General features: G+C 35.0%; 1 protein-coding gene across 1 annotated transcript; it reads left to right on the forward strand.

Annotated features, from left to right (window-relative positions):
- Positions 1-935: 935 nt before the first annotated feature.
- On the forward strand, positions 936-10,991 carry LOC116169539. Its single transcript, XM_031485644.1, has 3 exons — positions 936-1,488; positions 1,839-1,937; positions 10,775-10,991. Exons 1-3 carry the CDS (start codon positions 1,395-1,397, stop codon positions 10,897-10,899), a joined length of 318 nt encoding a protein of 105 aa, XP_031341504.1. The 5' UTR covers positions 936-1,394; the 3' UTR covers positions 10,900-10,991.
- Positions 10,992-16,687: the final 5,696 nt, after the last annotated feature.

Below are 16,687 nucleotides of genomic sequence, written 5' to 3' on the forward strand. Positions count from 1 at the left end.
AAGCTGCATAGACCGACGATGTTAATTTTATGACTTGCGCGAACGTGTAAATATCAAAAAAAGTATAACAAATAAAGGTATGTAAAAATAGGTAAGGAGGTATTTTTTTTTGTTTTCAATAGCCTGCTTAGTTTTTAAAATACAACACCATTGACAATGTCGATCTATGCAGCTTTGAAAAGTAACTACGAGACGTGCAAACCGCATCACTCTTATCTTTTTTAGTTATCAAAATCTCCTCCAAAACATCGCATACAAGCAATTTGGAACACCCTGACGACGTGCCTTTATTTTACTAAAGTTTTCTACTAATCAACTAATCAACATAATTAATTTCTAGGGAGGTTTCTTTTTTTTTATGGATAACAATGCGAGACTGTGTAATCTACTTTTGCTTTTCTGTTTTGAAAAGCGCCCCACAAGTGATGCTTTTTTGATTGTTCGAATTTTTTAAGGTTTCTATTTTGTTTTGCGATTTTTTTAAATAATTCGAGCATTTCCAATATTCTTGTGACATAATTTCCGATTATAACCTACGAAATTTATTTTTAGTGGCGGTTTTTCGATTGAAGGATCACGTTTTGTAATTGTTTTTGGGTAATTTTTGACCTTGGAGTATTACAATCGTGGAGTAGCACGTTTTTGTAACTACGTGACGTGTTTTTCGTTTCAACTCACGTAATTAGAGCGAGTGGTCTTCTTTTTTTTTCTTGTTCTCCTGCCCATACGCCACAGCTAAAGAAAAGATCATACAAAATTAATTCTCAAAAGACTCCATCATCAAAACCAACAGCCTATTTGAAAATCTTCGAAATCATAAAAGCGTTTTTCGGAACAACATAGTAAGACCAGTTTCCTGGACAATTTGATTTTCGAAAGTAGGTTCTAAAATAAGGAGGAATTTTTGTGGTCTTGGACCTGTCGATGGTATTGTCTGGACGTTCTGGGGATGTAAATCTAAATTTTATAGCCGTTCACTTCTTGAAATTTTCCGGAGTTAGCGGGAGCCACGTATAAAATAAATCATTATAGCGAAACGCTAAAGCAAGCACGGTAATAACAATTTTATACTCTGACAAGGTTACCCATATATCTTGTTTAAAGGACCATCAAAGAACTTGTTTTTAATTTTATGTCTGTATCGGTTCTGTACTTGGTTTATTTGCATTACTGCAATTGCACTGAGCGCGTCGCGTCGGCTTGTGTGTCGGACTAAAAACGTTTACACGACCTGATCGTAATTTTACTTTGATTAAAGTGCTACGATGGTTTTGCGGAAGAGAAACGTCGAAGAAAAAACAACACTATCGAGGGACGCTCCGTTATGACACGTAATAAAGTTTAGTGCCAAAAGTAATTTTGAAGTAATGTAAAAAAAGTGCGTCGGTGTAAAAATGGGTCAACATCCTTCCAAGGATAAGTTATCCTATCCACCAACTATTGGCAAAGTGTCAAGCAGAGAAAGGTTTGGCAGTTTTGCGAAAAGAGGTGAGATTTTACGCAAAGGTTGCGGTACTTTATCAAAAGTATTTAAAACTAATGACTGCTTGCATAATCCGACATAAAATAAATGTTGGGACGAAAATAGCTTCTAATAATGATCATTTTCCGATCACACTTTCCTAGCAATTTGTACCTAATTGTGCTACTACTATTTTGATTCCAAAAATCTATACGATTTATACCATGCACGGTTTCTCGAGTAAAATCAATAGTCGGTGTCAGATTCTTCCTTTTCCGGATAGCAAATCAAATAGTTTTACACGTCGTTTAAATCTTAAATTTAAGTCGAGTTCAAAATGAACCATGCTAAAATAGTAATAATTTAATTGTTTCAGGTTCGGCGAAGAAAAGATCGGAGGTGGTTCGAGTAACTCAAGTTTTAACAGCCTCTAAACTTTCACCAAGAAGTGTTCATCAAAATACCCTTGCAGAAAGTAAGTAGTAATTATTTTATCGAAACGTCGACATTTTCGCAGCAACTCCCTTGATCCGTGTTTAATAAAGGATTTCAGAATTCCATATTGATTACTTTAGGCACGTAGTATCGGGTCATCAAAAAAGGATTGACGTCAAGTCACCGTTGGTAGGTAGTTTAAATTAAATGTCGACACCTTTTTGATCGCACTGTATAAGACCAAATCCATTATTCTAAAAACACCCTCTGATAGATATCGCAATGCAACATAAAAAGTAGCGGATTTGATTGATCAAGTAGTAAAATATATGTCACATTAGAGCCTTATTATAGTACATCTGTTTTGAAAAATTCCCACCCCTTAATGGCAAATGGCGGCTGCGAAACTTAACCTGAACTTGTATCTTAAATTCTTCCAATATGCAGGTCCACTGCAGGCAGCTTCCTTTGGACATTCAAATTCATAATGTTCTTAAAATTGTTATTAACTTTTACCATTATTTTTTGGCAAGACAAGTATAGTAGTACACCTAGTACTTCCTAGTATAAAAAAATCGCTGCGCTGCTTAATGTAATGATACAGTAACATAGTATTCCCTTCATAGCTTTGGTCACTTTTACCACCGCCAATTACATTTTTGAAACATACAACTTTTACCTGCACGAAGTCCGTTCGTTGTTTGATATTAGTGCCAGGGTGGACGGAAAGAAAGAATTTTGATGGGTATAGAGTACAGGCATAGACGTTTATAAGTTGAATGTTCCACTGTACACAATGCACTGGATCTTCACAACTTCCTTTAATGCATTGTACAGTGGAACATTCAACTTATAAACATCTATGCGTTTATAAACACTTTGTTCATTCATTAGGAGTGTAGAGGGTGGTTTCAACGGCGCGCATGATTACGATCTCTATACCTATCTTCATTCATAGCACAGCGATTGAGGAGGACAATAAACTTGGGAGCCTACACTACTCTCCCCCGATTCCTTTTTTCGATGATACAATCTATAGTAAGAAGTAAATTCGTGTTTATTTAAGACGCTAAATTTGCGCATGCGTTTACAAATATTGTTTGCGAAAAGTGCTCGGCATCATTCGGTCCGCTCGCTCGCTCGATGACTTCATGTCTCTCTGAACCCTGGTCTGAACGGATGGACCGATCCGATGATATTTTGCCGGTAGATTCTTTATTAAATTTGTAGATCGGAGTTCGTGAATCGTTGGTTATGAACCGAATTTTGCATGAAATTCAAAATGAACTTTATAACTCTAGCCATATAATACGCAATTCCAAGCTATATTTGCTTCCACATTTATTGTAATAGCAGTTTTATATTCGTTTTTATATAACCCTTTCCAAGAATTAGAGTTAGTACTTTACGAGCATTTCGTCCTAGTCGGGTTGCTTCTCTTCTAAGAATAGAACGTTGTGGCGTGGCTTCCACCGTGCAATGTTCCGCAAACTTTTTATGTTCCAGGTACACCTACGAAATCGGGTAATTTCAGAATAAAAATTCAAATCAATTCAAACAATTTAGTACAAAAAGTTTTTAATGCGAAACATGAGTTTGTTTTATTGACCAAAAGCGTAATCGTTGACAGGAATGTGCTCCTTTCTTAGGCGATCTTTTGTGTATTTATTCTACTGTAACGTAATTATGTGACTTATTTATTTACAATTAATTATATAAATTTATAACACTTCTTAACAGGCTTGCGCCCAATTACAGAGTGACCCGCATAATGATTTTTAGAGGTGCCTCTCAACTTCTTAAGTTGATTGATCTATAATAGTTAATTAATATTTATCTCTCATCTGTACGAACGTAGATTTATCACATACGAACGTGAGATCACTACTTAGCTTCGGCGTCGATGTTGGAACTTTAATTAATTAAACACGCTTCAATTAGCTTATATAGCAAACGGAAGGTTTTTAGAAAAAATCACGGAACGTTCTCAAAAAAGTCTAGAAAGGGTATCATATTTCAAGAAAAAAATGCGTCGCATCCGGTTTCATTTTTTATCGCCTTTATGGCGCCTGCCGGCGCCCTGATGTCTGGGACAAGAGTTAAAATTAAGTGATTCGCCGCTGCGTAGGTATTATCCGTCGGTACACTGAAACAAAAAATTATCGGATAGCTACTGTCATTTAAACTTCTACATTCTTCAACAGACATATCTTCACAGTTTTCTTCCTATTTCTTTAATTTCATCCATCCGAATAGTGAATAGTAACCAACCGGCCTTTTTAGTGTTTTACAAGAACAAGTTACAGTCATTTCATACACTTTCGAAATTTTTGTCCCATACTAATAATCAATGCTCAAATAATTTGTCAGTGGTTAGAGCACCAGAACGAACTGAGAGGACCCAAATTTAATTGATTCATTCGCCTGATTAATTATAAATTTGGTTTTTCACTCGATATAGATAATTTATTAAAATGATGTCACGAAAATATAGAAAGCAATTGTAATATTCTTGGTAAATTGTATGATATTGATGGGTCAGAACTTCACAGTGAAATTGTGAACTGTAAAATGCTTCTTTCCGCCAGACCAAAAGTCTTGTAGATTTAACTTTTCTTATACCATATGGTGATGACGTTTTTCTGAACGTCTTACAATTCCTACTGACTATTTCAACTGCGAATTGTTACGCTCTTTTAGCAAATTAATACTTCATTCGATAAAACTCAGGAATATGATACATCACTGGCGACGAAATATTGAAGTACGAGGCCCCTTTGGTGCCGAGTACCTACCTACTTTAATTTCCTTTTTCTTACAATACAATTGAGTGTACTCCCTGTTGGTATCGGCGGAATCAAAATAAGACAGGCACAATGATACGTTTTTTAGCGCATTTTTGCAACTCTTGTCAAGGAGTGTTATTTTACGGACGAGTTTTGTATTAAATTTTACCCAAAATCGTCATGAAACCTTCATTTTCATGTCTACTTTATGTTAGGGAAATGTTAGTTTTCATGACGCAGGCGGACCAGTCTACTTAGTGTAAGCAAGTTAGTTCGTAAAACAAGGAATAGAAGAAAAAATTTATAAAGTTTTAAAAATTTGGATATGAACTCTCAGTAGGGACCCAAATACAGATCTGAAAAGTTCCCACCTCCCCGGTGGAAGCTTCTTCCCCTTTTGCCCAAAACACCACTCCCAATCGTGACCTCGCGAAACACCACAACTTCTACGAAAAGATGTTATAGGACTTTTTATATTCTCCATTAAATTCTCTATAAACATGTTTCTTACTGTTTTTGGGTATCTCCCACCCAACGCTCGTAAATGACCTTGGAAAATAAGCATAGTTTTCAGCGCAAAGAGAAAAATGAGCCCACCGCTGTTTTTTGCGGCGATTATCTCGTAAAGTGAATCTGAGTAAAAAAATTTATAGAATCGAAATTAAAGAGCAGTTTTTTTTTCTACATTGCATGTTCTATTTTTGAATCTTTGGTAAATGTACATGAGATAAATGCATCAGTTACAATCATTATTGTTGCCGCGAGACGAGACGAGACGAGACTTTCAAAGTCTCGTCTCGTCTAGTGTCGTTTGGTCTCGCGTGGTCTCGCCATACTATCCAAAAATGGCGTAAAGCATGTATAAAAGACACCACGAAGGCATAACAAATAATATTGACCTTCCTTATCTATCTGCTAATCACGAAACATAATTATGTGTATTATAAGGATTTTCTTTACCATTCTGCAGCTAAAAAAATATTAGCTTTCGTAAAATTTAACTGGTAATGTAACTACTGTAACTAGGTATCTCACTGAATTCTTTGTTACTTAAATACTTAAAGATAATCTGTCCAAGTTATTTTGTAAAATCTTGCTTTTATGGTCTTAACTACGCAGTAAATATGTAAGTACTTATACTTACAGTAACTATATTTGAATATGTCATATGTCCACAGTATACATTTTACCTTAAGCAGCGCCTTTGTTCACAGAATTTGGCAAGAACACAAAAAAGTGTAAACTCATACTTAAAGTACCTAGGTATAGCATTTTAGCCCCAATATGGCGACCAGAACGAGCTACCAATCAAAAACGAGATACCCGGTTGTATCCACTGTTCTAAATTGAGTCACTATACCTATATACCTAGAAACGATTGGATTTAATGCCATAAACTTGTGAAAATAAAATGAGAGCATTAAGGGCATTTAATATAAAGCAATCCTATTAAGTATTATTACCAAATCTCTTGATAAGGGTACAGGTTTAATAAATCAATTGTCCGCCAAATTCCTGGATTTAAGAAAAATTACAGTTGTATAATATAACACCTATTGTAATTAAGTCCTAAATCAGTAAGGTCAGGAACGGTTTATATCAACAATTGGAATGCATGTTATTTCAATGGATTTTCTTGATTAAAATTAAAAAAAAAACAGTAAAATAAAACAAAAAAAACTTCGAGACCAAACGAGAGTCGAGAGCCCGAGACTGATGGTTAGTCTCGTCTCGTCGAGATGAGACAAGACGAGACTGAACCTTGGTCTCGTTACGAAAATTCGAGACGAGACCAACGGGGGCATCACTAACCATCATATCACAAATAGTGAATAATTAATATTTAATTTCTTCATCACTCTTTCTCCATCGGACAAAGCCATTCGCTTTTTGAGAGAATATTAAGGAAAGGGCGTATAGTTCCCATGACTTACACATTTCGAAAGTTTTAAAGGGTTGCAAATATAATATTTTATTTGCCCTTTTGCCTTTTTTTTAGGAGAGGAAAATCGCAGACTATAAACTTAATAAATTGAAAAAAGAATTTACAAGAAGTGGTTGTAATATAAAATAATCCCTCATCGACGAAAATTGCTCTTTAATTTCGATTCTATACATTTTTTTGCTCAGACTCATACAAGGTCATTTACGAGCGTTGGGTGGAAGATACGCAAAAAACAGTAAAACACATTTTTATAAAGAATTTAATGGAGAATATAAAAAGTTCTATAACATTTTTTCGTAGAAGTTGCGGTTTACGAACAAAACGCCGAAAAAGATCGTGAGGTTACGATTGGGGGTGGTTTTTTGAGCAAAGGGGATAAAGCTCCCACCGAGGAGGGGGAACTTTTCAGATCTGTATTTGGGTCCCTACTGAGAGTTCATAACTAAAATCTCAAAACTTTATAATTTTCCTACACTAACTGTTCCTGCCGCACCTGTCACATTGATAAATGTCTATAATAATTCCTGTCATCATTGACAGATTGACATTAATCAAAAGTTCTATATGAAAATGGAAATTTTATATTAAAATACGATTTCGGGTAAAATTTAATACAAAACTCGTCAGTAAAATGACATTACTTGACTCGGATTCAATATTTCCTCGCCAGTAATGTGTCATTTTCCTGACTTTTATGTAAATAACTATTACACGAAATCGTCTTTTTTAATATAAAACTTCAATTTTCATATAGTACTTTTAATTCATGTCAATATGTCAGTGATGACCAGAGTCATTACCAATGTGACAAATGCGGGCGGGGACAGATGAAATTAGTAAATCCAAAATGTTAACATAAATTATATTTTTAATAAACAAAAGATTACACAGTTACACTTACACTTTGTCCAAAAAAACAAAACAGAACGTAAAAGAAATTATTTATGGCTATAAATATTAAGTTAAACTAAGTTTTAATTTTCTAGGTTTCTGTGCGAGTTTCTCTAAAATATTTTCCACAGAAGGGGTCATGTTTCTATAAATGTTTAGAAGAGTTAAGCCATTTAGTCGGTTTTCGGAAGAACTATTTCTTAAATAATTTTTGATTCTTCTCAAAGTTGAAAAACTACGTTCGCCTTCCGGAGTAGAGACAGGCAATGTAGCTAATATAGCAAGTAATACCCTAATATTTGTAAAGGTGTCTGTAACGTGTTGTAAAGCCCTTAAGGCATCTCTGGGTCGATCTTCATTTGGCAATCTGGCGATTGCTCTATACCAAAGTCTAAGTTCGGCAACTAGCTCATCTATAGTTCCTGTCAAATCATCTTTATAAAATAATACTAAAGACTGGAATTCAGTTAAGGTTTCCTCGGAGAGGATGGTCGGATCTTTGGGAAATAGGGAATGATTAATTCATAAACTATTGTGGGAAAAGATTATTTTAAAAAAATCTATCAGTGCTTGGGGGGGGGGGGGGGGGGGTTAACCCCGAAAACCCCCCCTATGGGTGCGCCACTGGTATTACGCGGAAAGTAGTTACAATTAGTAACTTTGGGACCAAGTAATTTAATTGTTTTTTTAATCATTTTTCATCAAGACACCTGTTCATATAATTAAGCCCCAGTTGCACCAACAAAATTAAGCCTTGATTAAAGTTAAATCTATGGCAACGATTATTAAGACAATCCTTGCTATGGTATTTAAGTTATGCTTAACTTTAAGGGATACTTAATTTTGACGGTGCCTAAATCACGTTTTAATAAATGGAACTTGTAAGTAGCGCTGATCATTGTAATCCACTGCTTCTGCTTCGGATGGATCACCTAATTTTGTTACGACATTCTTCGATTTGAAATGTTCTTTCTATGGTGTTCGAAAACACCCTGGATTAGAATCCATCATTAGTGGGGATTGAGTTGTAGGGCTTTTGCTCCAACTTTTCCTTTTTCAAGCCTGAACTTTCTAAATTTGTTTTTTTGAGCCCAGTTTTGCAATGCCCTCCTTAGACTCCTGCTTTTGTTTTATTTAAGTAGGTACGTGTGTAATATAACTACACATCAGGAGTTTGCTTGGACAGCTTGCAAGGACACTGTTTACTCCCAAATTCATTCAACTTGTATCACCATGACTTCCAACTTTGATTAGTCTCCCTTAAAACACGGACATTGTCGGGTTCTTACCACGCGGAAGGATTTAAGGAACAGAAGAGCTTTTTAGTACGCCATCGTTGATCAAATGACCACCACTTGAGACATAGTGTGAGATCCCCTGTTCATTGCCCGGAATGTGCGAATACATAATTAGAATTATTGATACTAAAATCATGCGCTTTTATTTTCGTAAAGTTCAATCTGTGCTCGAAATATTATATTTAGTCCATTTCATGGTCGCATTTCGCACATTGAACTAAACAAGTGAATGTCTAAAGAGGTCTTTGACATCACAAGCGAAAGAAATGACCACCTCTAGTAATTGCAACACGCGGACAAAGTTTGGGCCCTCGTCTTAAATACTGTTCGTGCAAGGCTCCGTAATCCCAAACTGAAAAAATGTCGTGGGCGAAATTTATTCAAGAACCCAATGATCCACATAAACAAAATGACCTACAAATTATGTAACACCTTGGTTACATGCGTTCAATGAAAATCGGACGTAGGAGATGGAACAATTTAAATTGTGTTTAGGACAATAGCGAGGGAAGAGCTGCGACTGGTTGACCGTGGTCGATCCATCCAAGAACAAGTTTGCAGGTGGAATACACCTGCTAAGCATATGTGCCACTTTTAGCACGGATTCAAAATACGGAAGCCTCCCTTCCTGAATAATTCATTTTTATTTTTAGTATCTTGCATTATGAGAATTCGCGTTAAATGTTATACCACACATACACACGTGTGTGGTGGGTTGCGTAAGGAAAGGCGTTTTTGCTTGATGTTATCTCTAATTCCCATCATTACATTTCATATGTTTCAAATTATGTCTTTTTTTGTTTATATTTTTTAGTCAAATTAACGTATGTGTTTTGGTTTAGTAAAAAAGATGATGATGGTCCTATTTTGGGCGATTGGTGAATTGTGTCAACTGCAACTTAGGTCAGGGATAGGTACATCTGCTGCTTGAATAATTAGTTCATTTTCCAATGGAGCAAGTTTCTGAACAGCTTCTTGACTATACTCACTTCAAAGGATGTAGCATCATAATAATTGGTTCCCTGTGAGTGTATTTTGCCATTTACCTAACAAAAGCAGTTGTCCATTAAGCCTTGGGCGCCCCATGTTAAAACTATAACATGTATTTCCCGTTCGTTGAGGAAGTTGAGTACTGTGGGTGGGTGTTGAACCGTGACATTACATTTACATCTTTTTTGCATTCTTTTTAAATCAGACAGCGTTGCCTAAACCTTTATGAAGAAAATCAGTAATATTAGATCTTCAGTTACTTGGTCAGTTTTTTTTGCTTTTTTGGTGTAGTGATTTAATCGTATTTGACGTGGAAGTTATTTTTCCATGGCAATCATGGAATTACGATTAATTAGCCGAGTTAATTAAAAACGTATTCGAGTATAACGTCAATATGATTTCACCTTATTTCCCTTATTTTTAAATTATATTGTAGGTATAATAGAAAATATAAGAAACGCGCGTATAATTGATCTTTAAACTCATTGCGCGTGCCTTAAAGACTTCATTATACACTTGTTTCTTAATGTACTATTAAATACACTCCCAAATCCACTTCTATGTAACTTCTTCAATACATTTGCTAATAGAAAAGAAAGCACTATGTTTGTACTAAATGTAAAGATATTGTAAATTACTGCCTCTTAAAAAATTTCAGACTGGAGGCATTGTACGCGCGCGAGTGGTAAAAGCGCAATTTCAAAACACTGCTGCTGTCTGTACAGTGAGCAATATATCAATAATACCTAATTAGTAGTAAAATGTTATTATGATCCCAGGATTTATTACTGTTGTGAAACCGCATTGAAAGGGTTCATAAATTAGTGGAAGAATAACTTATAACAATGTTGCAAATACACGACTACAGTTTTTAATTATCGTGACCCACATGCCTTGCAATATTTTAAATTTAAAACCTTTGATCGCCCAATAGTGTAAAAGTAACGAGCTAATTTTCCTTTTTCAGATAAGAAGAACGTTGCCAAACTTTCAAACGATGTCAAAACGCCACCTCGAAAAATTCTGTTCACGCAGAAAGACAAGAAGCCCACATCCACTGTATCAACAAAAGGTAAGTGTATCAAATCATGATGTAAATGTGGGAGTTTTTCTCAATATCACTTACAAACCAGGTGAAGTACAAATATCAATTAGGCACATAAAAGGTTTAATTAAAGCAATCCTTAATAGCGAAAACGTGTGAAATTTGTTATTAGAAACTTGGAAGCGATCCTTCACTCTGTATATGTAAGTAGTCCTTTTGAAGCGACAACTTTTACTATTGTGTTACGAAAAAGATTTATATTACGTTTTACAACACTTTGCTACCTTTTACTTTTTATACAACACCTGATTTCATTACAACTGGCTTTAGTCTCAATTTCCCATATGCGACTATGGGATCGAGAGACAAAATGCAATTTATCATATTTTGGAAAAAGCCTTGTCGATATGGAGCAAGGTACTTCAAAAGTTTGGAGAAAAATATAGAGATTAAGTACAGAATAAAAAATTGATGATGATTGAACACTGTCGAAACGTCGATCATAACGAAAAAAATAATTAATGAGGTAACAGAACATTATGCATAATTTAAATCGGTGCCTTTTAAATTAGAAAACGTGTGAAACTTATTAGATAATTAAAGTAATTATAAACAATTAATAAACGTCAAAATTTATAACACGTAAAAGTTAAAAAACCGGACTATCTGCAGGCGGAATAACTTCAGGAGATTGTTAAAGATACTTTAACCTTCCTCCTTCACACTGTGTATTTATCATTGCTTAAATAAACAACTCTTTTCACGCTTGAATACCTCAAATGCGTAACGGCATTGAAAGTTCTTCCGATCTGCAGAGAAACGCGCGTGGGCGGAAAATTTGAATAACGCACCTTTCCATCTAAATAAATCGTTGAACCGGAATCATTTTCGCTTTCTTCCAGTATTTGCCAAATTATGTAACGTATCACGTGGGCGTGCAGTTTATTAAAATTTGGGCATTTATAAAAACGACAACGGTGAAATTGGATAATTGACGGTACAATTAGGAATCGAATTAGATAAAAGGGAAAGTGGAATGACGCGAAAAACGTTGTATAACTAGCCGGTGTCATCAATCTCTTTTTTGTGCAGATTTCGTCAAAAACAATGGATCATTTCCGTTTTCTTGTTTATTTTAGAAATCCCGCAAATAATTTTTTTAGGCCGCCTTTCTCGTCGACTAATATATTGTTTATATGTAGCTTCAATATATGGCAAAATGAATAATTCATGTTGTATACAGCTCAAGCTGTTCTGCCAATGAACTCGAATGCTTGTTCCATTGAAGTTGTCTTCTTGCTATCAAATTCACTTCATGAGCCCATTTGTCTTGATTAAAGTGTAATGACAATTTTCACGGAAATTTGTGTAATTTGAACTCGAAGCGTTAATTTAGACACGAAGTGACAGATTACTTTGAGTCTATGGGAAAGTGTCAACCCCTAATCTAGCTAGAATAATTTTACCTTACGTGGGAAAATTGTCACGGCGTTATCCTTACTCCTATTTTTATAATCTTAAATCGCTGTATTAAGGCATTTTATTCTTTTTCTGGATTAAAACTGGATAAAAGGACTTTCAAGTATTTTAACACCCCCTTTCCCTGAACACTTGTCGAAAAGGTTGGCCAGTTTCTGTCCATCGAGACAAGTTACTAAGAAATCAACGTAGTGTAATGACCCCTTCAAATTTGACCCGGATAGCAAAGTGTAGGTACATAATTTCAACAGAACCAGTGCATGCACCTCGAGGATTGAAAGTTACTATAATAAAATGGAAAATGAATCTTTGGGAATTTTTGAATATAAAGTATCCAAGTTTTTAGTGGTACCACAATTTGTCCTTCCACGGAAGCTTTAATAATATACGTGCTTTTGCATTTACCAATGTTTAATTACGATCGAATTGGGGAACTTTTTAGCGAGCTATCCAACAGTACTGTACAATAACGGAGCCACATTAGGGCCAAAACCAAATATTTTATTTTATGTTACCTTCGCAAATATTTGGAACCGTGATAAATTGCCTGTAGGCGAATATTTACATTGTTACTAAATTTATTTTATCAGATAAATATTATTGTTGAAAAAATACTGTTACATTATTATAGGTGTTGAAATCCCTCCCCCTCGTCCGTACTAAATAAAATTGATCCTATATGGCTCTCCCGTTACAATACATTCGTTGTCTATTAATTATTCGGCCGTATTTTTACCAAATATTTCCATACTTGCAAAGAACTAAATGTTTAATGAAATACCTAATTAAAATGCTTTCATTTCAAGTAACGTCTTGTTTTAAATTAAGAAAACATTATTGTTAAAGATATTCAGATAACGGGATGATTTAAAACCAATTAGTAATTAAATAAGAGATTTACTGAGACGGCATTATGCAACAATTACTCGCGGACTGATTTACAGGATTGCGAAGACATGAAGAAGTCGCGATTTGCAACCACCGAAATTAGTATCCAATAGTGAAGTTGTTTCAATTTGGAAAGCGTGATCAAATGTCAAGTGAAGGAATAAACGACGTGTCCAAATAGAACAAGTTAAAAACGTGGTCACTCGCGACCGAGGAAAGCACTTTTTCTCCGCACAGAATCATCAGTAATAACTCGAGAAGGAAGTAACCATCCGAATAAACTTTTGTCGTTCTGGTCTTTGGGCTGTACTAGTACTACACCGTATAAGAAAAAAATCACAACGAACTGGAGGACTAGTAGTGGTACAGACGGACAGAGTGCAGACAGTTTGGAAAATGCGCTAAAAAAATCAAAATTTGTTAAATACTTCAATCCAAGTCCCGAATGCAGTCACGTCTGATACTTTTCGCCTCTCCAAAGGCAGTGATCGATCTCTACGACTTCGAAGGGAAGGATTAACTTACCTGGTGGGCCGCTTCCGAAATGTTTCGCTAAAACTGTACACTGCACACTGTACCGTTTTCTGTGAAACTTTTAATACCACAAACAGAATCAATCTAATAGGTATGTCTGTGTCTGAGGTACAGGGTGAAAACGAAAAATTTGATTTTTTGGGATGGTATCATATCTTAATATCCATATAAGATAGACAAAAGGAGAAACTGCCTGCTTTAGATATGTTTACGTAGAATCCAATGGCGTAGTCAAAAACATTTTTGGACCACCGTTTCTAAGATTTGGAAGTGGGTATTTTTTAATGCTACCCCCTGTATTTAACGTCAATTTTTTTCCATTCTATATCTTGATTACATTAATGGATCACAACCTATATAGTTTTTAATTTTAGCCATGAAAACCAATAGAAACCTTATTTTTTACAGTTTTTAAATAGTAGGCCTGGGATTGATAGAGATTTTGTTTTGTTATTGTATCTATGGTAACTAAGGCAGTCGATACCAATAAAAAAATGGCTAATGGTAGAAACATGTCATTTCAAAATTTTGAAACATGATTATTATATACAGGGTGGTGACTTGCGTAACGCATTATAGGGATTTCAATGTAAAATTCATAACACGCGATTATTGGCTCCCTAAATTATTTTAGACCAAAAATGTATTAAGGTTTTTTGTAGAAAAAAATTTTTTACGCCAATCAACCGTATTAGTTTTCAATTTTTTGCACACTAAAGACGGAACATTGGAAAAATAAACCCCCATCTTTTTCAATAATCTGTGATGCCATGGAATTTTATAATGCAAAACTACGCCAATATCCGTCATGCCATGGAATGTCTGCTATAAAACAAATCAAATTCTATCAAAAAGTATTATATTTAGAACAGCGAATTCAACATAAAGAAAGACCAAATTACTAAAAACGGTTTCCTAACCAAGTCGATCATAAAATCCATTTCGAACTGCTCCTAATTGATAACTGGATATCTTTTTGTTTTAGAAAATTCCATGGCATCGCAGATTATTGAAAAAGATGGGGGTTGATTGGCGTAAAAAATTTTTTTCTACAAAAAAACCTTAATACATTTTTGCTCTAAAATAATTTGGGGAGCCAATAATGGCATGTTATGAATTTTGCATTGAAATCCCTATGATGCGTTACGCAAGTCACCACCCTGTATATATGTATATATATAAAAATTATGTCCAATTTTTTTACTATGCCACTGAATTTTTACGTAGAAATATCTAAAATAGACAGTTTTTACCTTTTTTCTACCTTACATGGATAGTAGGCTTTGATAGACACACTTTTTGTTTTCAGCCTGTATCTCAGATACAAAGGTAGCTAGATTGATTCTGTTTGTATTATTAAAAGTTTCACAAAAAAGAGGTACAGGGTCGCAAAATCTTTAAAAAAAGATACCCAGCAGTCTCATCCAAAATAGGACACACGATACTTCGCCGACAATAATTTACACTCCACAATTTTATCACGAAGTAAAAACCCAATTTGTAACCATGGTTACACGAAATTAATAAATAGAAATGGCAACCTCGGAGGTTGGAATCAATGTTTTGTAAGGCGTATGCGGTGTTAAGATCTGCAGAGAGTATCAAAGAGCGGTAGCACCCATAGTAAGTGGGTTTCTGCAATAATAGCTGTAGAAAGAGGAACAGGGAATCAAGAGAAAATTTGCATGTGAAAGTTCAAATAATAATAACAAGTATAGTACGTCGGGTACATGGCTAGAATGGGGAAAATACTGCACTTTTTGATTGGAATATGCCACTTTCTGTGGTAATAGTTAATACCAAAAGGCAATTTTTGAGATAGGGAGCCACTCGAAAATCCGTGCAGCAAATCAAAATGTTGGCCGTCAAAATGGCGCCATTAGCCGCAATATATTTTTTATTATACCTGAATCACAATCTCCGTTTTAAACACTCAAATGCGTGCGAAAAAAGGCCTTTAAAACACACGTGCTTTAAAGTTGCTAAGTAACGATACTTCAAGTATGACTTTTGAAACTGTCATCTGGGTGAAATAAAAAATCCTCTTAGGTCGCTTTCTGTAAATGCAGAACATTTCTTTGGCTTTTGTACCTATCCTTTGGTTGAAGCTTTCACAAACGCGCGTAATTTAGGGTATGCTTCCAAATCTGTTCCACTTTTTAATCGCAGCATTGCTTTAAAGTTTTGAATGAATGACCAAAATATAGAAGATTTAAATACCTTTGACATTTCCTTCATATATGCCAGCATTATGGATGCATTTAAGACTGTATTCGTAGGTAACTTCCTATTCGTCCATGGAAACAACTTATCATATTCTTTATAACAGGCTTTACTGGATTTGGATTTTACACCTACCAACGTTTGTTTAGATTTTACAAGCGATTTAATGGACGATGTATTATCTTTTTCAACGGAAATCGTTTTATTCACAAAGACGACGATTTTTATAAGCAAACGTCAAGTGACATTTCCATGGCAATCGTGAAATTTCGAACACCCAGCCCACTTAATTAGACATGTATTCGAGTATAACGTCAATATGATTTCATTGTATTTCCTATTTTTAAATTATACTGCAGGTATAATAAAAAATACTATAAGATACACGTGTATAATTGGTCTTTAAAGCACTTGCAACGTTAAAGGCACTCCGCTTTGCGTCGTGCCCTTAAACTCGTTGCGCGTGCTTTAAAGACTTGATTATACACTTGTATCTTAATATACTATTATTGTACTATACCTATTTGATTTCGATATTTAATCTCGATTTGACGTTGCAGGTAAAAGTGGCAAAGTTCCACCTGATATACGAGGCTAGAAAACGTAGCCAGCGCCAGGTTAGCTGTTTTTGACGTCACTTGTTGGGTCGCCATCGGCGACTTGTACATTTCACTATGTTTTTGATGTTAAAACGAGGCAGTTTCGCTAAAT

The sequence above is a fragment of the Photinus pyralis genome, unplaced genomic scaffold (genome assembly GCF_008802855.1).
Source record: "Photinus pyralis isolate 1611_PpyrPB1 unplaced genomic scaffold, Ppyr1.3 Ppyr1.4_LG4, whole genome shotgun sequence".
NCBI classification, from domain to species: Eukaryota; Metazoa; Arthropoda; class Insecta; order Coleoptera; family Lampyridae; genus Photinus; species Photinus pyralis.

What these genes read in the sequence shown, in the direction of transcription:
- LOC116169539 (XM_031485644.1), top strand. Translation starts at nt 1,395, where the DNA reads ATGGGTCAACATCCTTCCAAGGATAAGTTATCCTATCCACCAACTATT. An exon ending in TGGCAGTTTTGCGAAAAGAG is followed by an intron (nt 1,489 to 1,838) that starts GTGAGATTTTAC and finishes TAATTGTTTCAG; the next exon opens with GTTCGGCGAAGAAAAGATCG. An exon ending in TCAAAATACCCTTGCAGAAA is followed by an intron (nt 1,938 to 10,774) that starts GTAAGTAGTAAT and finishes TTCCTTTTTCAG; the next exon opens with ATAAGAAGAACGTTGCCAAA.